This window comes from Rutilus rutilus, assembly GCF_951802725.1.
Source record: "Rutilus rutilus genome assembly, chromosome: 13".
Classification (NCBI taxonomy): Eukaryota; Metazoa; Chordata; class Actinopteri; order Cypriniformes; family Leuciscidae; genus Rutilus; species Rutilus rutilus.
In genome coordinates this window covers 5,472,819-5,480,546 of record NC_140218.1, presented here as the reverse complement: position 1 = coordinate 5,480,546, position 7,728 = coordinate 5,472,819, and the positions used below count along the sequence as shown (strand labels likewise).

At 37.5% G+C, this 7,728-nt stretch overlaps 1 protein-coding gene across 1 annotated transcript in view; it reads right to left on the bottom strand.

The window, feature by feature from the left end:
* The window catches only part of LOC311302394 (transmembrane protein 184C-like), a 30,444-nt gene extending 23,850 nt beyond the window's left edge, over window positions 1–6,594 (bottom strand). Inside the window, exons 1-2 of the mRNA XM_084428213.1 lie at window positions 6,448–6,594; window positions 5,914–6,044 (exon numbers count right to left, since the gene is read on the bottom strand). Coding sequence (XP_084284339.1) covers window positions 5,914–6,044; window positions 6,448–6,564 — 248 coding nt within the window. The 5' untranslated portion in view covers window positions 6,565–6,594. The remainder of the gene's footprint in view (window positions 1–5,913; window positions 6,045–6,447) is intronic.
* Window positions 6,595–7,728: the final 1,134 nt, after the last annotated feature.

Genomic DNA, 7,728 nt, shown 5'->3' with positions numbered 1-7,728 from the left:
GTGCCAAAATAACACAAATTTAAAGAAAAGTCTGTGTTAATATGAGTTAGAAAGTAGATCAGTGTTAATATGATGAAGATTGTGATTCGGCTGTTGTAATTGAATTTGCAGCTGGGACAGTGGGGGAAAATGCAGAGAACTTATCAGTGGCTCTGTTTGCATTTCCTGAATAGGAACGCTCTGCTTCAGGGGCGTAAAGTAGGGTGGAGATGTTAGAAAGATAAAAGGCAGAATAACAGAGAGTGTTTTATTGCAGTCAGCTGGGTCATTCAGTGACTGTAAATGCCCACTGTATAACTGTAAAAGTAAATGAAGGAGAAAAGAAAGTTGATAGATGGAACTTTTGAAAGTTGTTAAGAAGATTGAAAGATATTAAGTGTAAGGAATTCCTTTTGAAAGGAAAAGAACTATAAAAGTACCGGTGGACGTAAAATTACAGATGAGCTAAATGAGTTGCAAAATATTTTAAAAGTACCGATCATTAAAAGGATGATTGTGTTTTGAATGAAATGCGTTGATAAGGTTTTAGATGGTATGGAGAGACAAATCTAATGAATGATTTATAATGATAATCAAAAAATGTATCACAAGCAGGGAGCAGCCTCAAAAGTGAATCATAGAAGCAGATTGATAAACTCCTAGAGAAAAAATTGAAGTAAAATTGAAATGAAATTGTTATTAAGAACTAGAATAATTCGTATTATTTCTTTAAGATAAAATAAACAGAAGCAGTGTTACAGGATTAACAGTTGCTAAATGTAAAATGTGTAAAAGGCATTTGATTAAACAAAGGCTTGTTAATGTTGATTTTAAAAGATAAGAATGTGATTTGGCCAAAACAGGTTTGCTTATCTAAATCTGGCATGTGCTGTAACTGAAACTGCCACAGTTTCAGTGCAACAGAGACTCATTCGGAGTGGATATTTGTAATGTCTAAATTACAATACATGTAATTTATGGAAAAGATGCCTTAAGATGGGCTACAGTTAAAGAAAAGATGGCAGATAAAGTCTGAAGTTAAAGGTTTATGAGAATGCAGTGTACCAGTCCTGATGCCTCAAGAGTCTCTCTCTCATTCAATGTCAGCTGAGAGCTGTTTTCTGAGGCTGTGTAAAGCACAGTGTTTCAGTTGAACAGATTCATAGATGCGGAAAAGCTAAGGCAGTTCAGATTTGACAAATTTAGAGGACAATTTGTAAATGTTTTAGAAGTAAACCTGAATGACTTTAGAAGTCTTTACAATAACACTGTTTAGGACTTGCTTATTTTAGGACCAGAGACTTTTAGCTCTCATTTTAGCTTCCACCATAAAACAGGGTCGATGGCTCCGGCTACAGAAGTAACAGTACACTGAATGTACGATTGTGATCTAAATTCACTGACTATAATCAGGTTGCTACCTTTAAGATGATTAATGAATTTAAGTGATTAAATACTGTTGTTATTAACCTGTCTCCCTGTGAACACTATTAGGTCAGAATGGCTCTGATGACTCTTGAATGCGCCTTTTCCTAAGCTCCAGAAAACAACAGATTATGTTGAAGAAAACGGTCACAGATTCTGTGATGGGAAAAAGCGGTTACCAGTGTGTACGAGTGATTACTTCAACGACGGGTATGATCTTTTAGGCCAAAAAGACAACCTAAGACAGAAGGGTCACGCAAAAACACTGGGCATTTCCTGATGGAGGTGTTTTTTTTTTTATGTGAGAAAGGTATTAGAGTTGAGCGGTGACTGTGAGGCCAGCAGCATCAGCAAACCATTGAGAGGCGAGATGAGCTGTAAGAAGTTACGGCCGTCTGACCCAGAAAATGTGAGTTCCTCTATATACCACTCACCAGAAACCGCGTTGATTGAATGGCTTGTTTTTCTGACAAGTGTCTGCAACTATGCCAGGGGACAACACCCTGAAGAAAAGACAATTATAGGTTAAGAGCTGATCTGAATGGGCATTCAGGAGCCAGCAGAGACCATTGAACTAGTGGTTATCTGTTGTGGAGACAATTTAAAAAAAAAAAAAAAAAAAAAAAAGTTGTAATGTTAGTTGCCTGATGAGCAAGGAAAACACAGAGATTTGTGTCGATGCTGAACTAATGTGTCAGTTCTGACTCCTGTAGATCATTTAGACATGACAAAGGACCACTATAAGACATGGTGGTGGCTAAAGATGACTCAAGAGAATTTTCTGGAAAACAAAGGTTAGGTAAATTGAGTATTTAAACTAAAGATAACCTTAGAAAAGATCATAGAACGATTGAATATGACTATGATTATTTTAGTTACAGTCCTAGGAGGCTGTTGAAAAGATTATTTGCTTATAATGAGAGAGAAAGAGACTGCTTGAGTGGAGGAAGAGGATGGTACTCTGTCTGTTCTTCTGTTATCAGTCAGCCAAAGAAAGCTGGAGCAAAATAAGATAATGAACCAAAACAATCCAGCTGACTTTTCTAAAATCAGATGGATAATGAACAGACATGCTTTGAAACTGGTTAAGAGGCCATAAAAACATTAGATAAAAGATACAGGAAAATGTAAGGTTAAAATGTCATTTAAAATTTGAATCCTTTTAGATAAAAGATATTAATAAGAAATATGAGCGGTTCATAGTCAGGGAAGAGTGTGAGTGTGAATTCATGTTTTGTAAAGTATGTGTTAGTTTAGGACAACTGTTCTGTCTGAATAGTGTGTATAAATTTGTCATTAACCTCTGGAAAGAGTGTTTTAGCATTATAGATGGGTTAAGGCGAATGACAAATTTGAAATTTTGAAATTGAAATTTCACAAAGCTGAGGATTGTGAGTCAATCTGATGAGAAGGCAACACAGAACAGGATGAGCTTTAAGTTGATTGATCATCGAGCTCTGTCTATTAATTATTATTTTGGTCATTCATGATGTGCAGTAGATTTGAATTACTTTCTGGACAGGTTTAAGTATTGATAAATTAGAATTGTGAAGTCGTAGATAGCCGTCAGTCATGTGTTGAGAAAAAGTTATAAATTTGACAGCAACAAACACGTACAGTAGGCTAAGTAAATATCAGATTATCCAGAGAGCCCTTGACAGTTATGTATTGTAAAAAGGGGAAGATTGTTATTCGACTGACGTTGACGAAGTGTAGTGACGTTGACAAAGTGTACACGACCTGACCTGACCAATTGATGACCTGGAGAATGTTCGTAGATGACAGCTGATTAAGAGACCAAACAATAGGGTTTAGGGGCCATTGCCTTAAAACAATTTGATAAGAAGATGAAATTGTGGTTTTAAGTAATATTTTTATTTCAGAGGCAGAGAAAGATGTCTAAAAGAAATTTGGCTTAAGGACAACGTTTGGGTTAGCAAACTTTATCCAAACAAATGTTACCAAATAAATATTAACAAATATTGCAGTTTTCTATAGCTCAAACAGTAGAGCGTTAGCGCTTGTAACGCCAAAGTCATGGGTTCAATTTCCGAGGGAAAGCAAGAATTGATAAGAATGTAAATGTGTACCTTGAAATGTAAGTCGCTTTGGATAAAAGCGTCTGATAAAAGTAAGAGAATTTTATTATGTTAGATTTATGCACGAGATGGGTGTTGGGCATCAAGAGGAGGATGAATATGCTCATGGCGGGAACAAGAGAACGCACAGTAAAACAAGTGGTCAGATGAGTCCTTGAACTTTTAGTATGGATAATTTGTATTCAGGCCACAAACAAAGACATTTCGGCCTCACAGGTGGGAAAAAACAGTAAATCCAGGGGGGGAGGGCTAAACCCATTGTCTTCACAGCAGGCTGAGAGGTTATCTAGCTTTGACCTCATCGGTATATGAGGACAGTAAAAGTCCAGGAGGGGTTTATTTGAAGAACTTTATTTGTATTAACCAGCTAGATCTGGTTTACTAAGGGGTTCACATTTGCTGAAAGCCATCGCACAGGTGGGAAGATAAATGTTGGGAGGACATTGGGTTTAATTGTGTGTATTGTTTGTATTTTAAGTGTGCTAATAACAAGAATTGTTTTGACAGGAAACGCCGGAGCAGATGTGGCAGCACAGCAGACAAAAGAAAACTATGTGACAATAACCTCAACATTTGTTTTTCTTTACAGAAGATGCAGACTTTTGCGCATGGCATGAGCAAAGTGAAGAAACAGTGCCTAACCCTGTGTAATGCCTAACTTAAAATTTTCATTTTGCAGGATGTCAGGATGGATTGAACCAAACAGAACTGATTCTGTATTGTTTTGTTAACATGAACAACATGGGTTGAATGTTTTTCAGGGGAACAAGGACCCTGAGTGCTATTCAATGAGCAAAATTATCTGGTGACAATAGTGTTTCAGGCTGTTGAATCCACAGGTCACACCAAAGGGACGACAAGACAAGCGGTCACTAACAAAATCACTTAAGGTCTGCCTTCACAGGTGACAGCAGACAGTAAACGACTCATTCCAGTGGGGGTGCGATCGTGATCTAAGGGAAAATCTTGGAAGGATCTGGGTCCAAGCTTCTCACCTTAAACTATACCAACCAACATCAGTAACCCCATACGCCACAACGAAGAATAAAGTGGAAGATCAAGGATATGCGCTAGAACATACCTCTCCTGCCAACGTTGGAAAAAGACCATTTCAACAGCACACAAAGTGTCATATTGGTGAAGATGGAACGTCCATGAGGCAACGAGATGATCAACATATCTGGAGAAAATGTTGACCAATTAATGGTTGAAGAAAAGTTTTGCGATTTTATTTGATTGAATCAAATTAGGGCTTAGTATTGATATACATGAAGGGTATAACTGTTCTTGAATTAAGACTTGAATTAATTCTATTCTTAAGGATTCAATAGTAAAATGGGTTTGATTGATTTTAGAAAATAGAAATGAATTTTTATTATTTTATTGGTTATCAGAGAATGATAAACAGGGGGGAGATGTTAATGAAAAATTCATTGTTCTTGTGTCCATTCATTTAAACTTGTTGATTTCAATTGAGTGTGTGTAAAAGCATCTGACCATATATATTTCTGTGAGGGTTTTCTAACAGCTGAAGAAGGGACAGGAAGACAGGGTGATAAAAACTTACACCTGAGCACGAGAAAGGATCCAGCCAGGAGAATACAGGGGTCGTTTAACAATAAACAAGGGGTCCCATGCCATCCCCTTAGGGGATAAAGAACAGCAGAGGTCATCTAGATTGTAAATGAAGGCCTTTTGGCTTCTCAGGGATAAAGATTGTAAATAAAGGCCTTTTGGCTTCTCAGGGACAAAGAACAGCATAACCTGCCCAGGGGGGGGGGTAGAACCAGTCCATACTAGATGTCTTTAAGGAAATTTACAGAGACTAGGGAAAGGAGGAGTCAAGAATGTCAGAAACCTGTATAAAATGTCTCAGTTTTATTATGTCAGTAGGCTTTCTGTTTCACATCTGGGTGGCTGCGGTTGCGAAAAGATTCCTCAAAGAATAAAAAGCCTTTTCTTCTTTATTACAATTTTGCCTTTTGAGTGTTCCTTAACCCTGTGATGCTGTTTTTCCCAGTAAGATAAAAATTGCTACAACAATAACACACCTGCAAATGAGGACACTCGGGAAAATACGTGATTTATGAGGACATTTTGGGGGTCCTCATTTTTCAAATGGCTTTACAAACATACTAAGCAGTGTTTTTTTAAAAATGTAAAAATGCAGAATGTTCCCTGTGATGGGTAGGTTTAGGGATAGGGGCAGTGTAAGGGGATATAATATACAGTTTGTACAGTATAAAAACCATTACGCCTATGGAATGTCCTCACAAATCACATAAACATGGCTGTGTGTGTGTGTGTGTGTGTGTGTGTGTGTGTGTGTGTGTGTGTGTGTGTGTGTGTGTGTGTGTGTGTGTGTGTGTGTGTGTGTGTGTGTGTGTGTGTGTGTGTGTGTGTCAAATACCTGATGATGGGTTTTTGTAGCTCAGGTTGTGTGTAGTGAACCAGATGTTGTAAAATACCCCACAGTGAAATGGGGATCGTCATACACACAAACACACCTGCGATGAACCATGCTTTAGTGTGTGTGCCCACCTACAACACACACACACACACACACACACATCATTAAACAAGATAGAAATATATATCACAACATATTGAAATATATTATATCAACTATACACAATACTAACAAAACCAAATGTGTATTTGAAATATAATGCAGATTATTATACTTCCCTTATAGAGACAGAAACACGTGAGTGAGATCTAGTGTGTGTTCAGCAGCACAGAACACACTGCTTTCCTTTCTTTCTTTCTTTCTTTCTTTTCCTTCTTTTTTTTTTATTCTTTATTTCCAACAAACAGCATGTACAAGTGTAACTTTTACATTACATCAGAAGAACACATCACATGCTTAACAACACAATAGAAAATGACACAGAAAGGAAGAGAAGGGAGTGTTTTCTGTGATGATGTTTATGGTGATCCTCACCTCGGCTCTCCGCATCTCCCACACACACAGCGGCAACGCCACCGCGAGCGCCAACGCGAACAGCAACGCGACCAGCGGCCGAATCCAACGCCGCCAACGCCCGCAGCACCCCGGCATCTCCACGCGAGTGACGCGACGCCGATCCGAGCGATCACACGCACAGTCGAGCTCGCGCGGAGGATGCTCGTGCTCGTGCGTGATTCCCACACGAGCCACATTATCAATCCTACTATTGAGAAGGCTTTGCTCATGAATATTAAACAGGAGAGGCTGACGTTGCTTGGCAACCCCTTGAGCACGATTACCAAATCCGTTTTTATATACAAGAACAGAATTATAATAAACAAAAGAAAAATGGTGACTACATCATCCCTGCTTACAATGCTATAAGCTCTAATTGCCTTTTTACTTGTGCAATTACACAAAACAGAACAATAAATCTTGAAATCATTTTTAAAGCAAGAAAAGTTAGGTTTGGAGTCAGACCATTTCATTTTATGAATATGAAACTTTCCCGTTAATATTAACAATTGTATGAAGTATGCCGTATCTTGTTCAATCCCATGATTATTGAGGTGTATCATTATGTCAAATCTTTACCAAATCCTGAATTAATACAGGACAGACGTCACTTGATTTAATTAATATTCATAAGCCAAAGGCTTCCATTGGATGAAAAGCGCAGTTACTAAAATCTTTTAATGTCTTTTTAGCCAATCAGTTTGCTCTACTGGTCGGACGTCAAAATATATGTAATTAACATTCATAAAGTGTACTACACTGTAGTAGGATTTGTTAATTTGCTATTTTACTCACGAAACAGCTTGATTTGCTTACCAAAAGTCCTCCTGTAGTCAATGATTGTATCCCTTAAAACTCATCTTCCATCACCAAAATGACATATTTAAATGTAAAAATTCTTCATGCCTTAAAATATCTTGAATGTAACTCGACACCCTTGCCTTATTTAGTATTCGCGGTTCTATGAATATGCAAATGAGCCCCGCCTCCACTCACTCACTCACTCAGATCAGCTCATTATATCTGACAAAGTGTGATTAATGCAAAAAATATATAAAACTATCAAAATGCATATAAATTAATAATTTATTATTAAACAATGTATTTAACAAAAGTTGTCTGTACTCTGCACATAAAACTGTGGCTTAGGATCATTGTGATTAATTAAAACTGGTCTCATGTCAGTTGTTTAATGACCCTCTTAATTCTGGCAGAAATAATTTCCTGAGGGAAAACATTTTTTCAATTTTCCCACTAAAA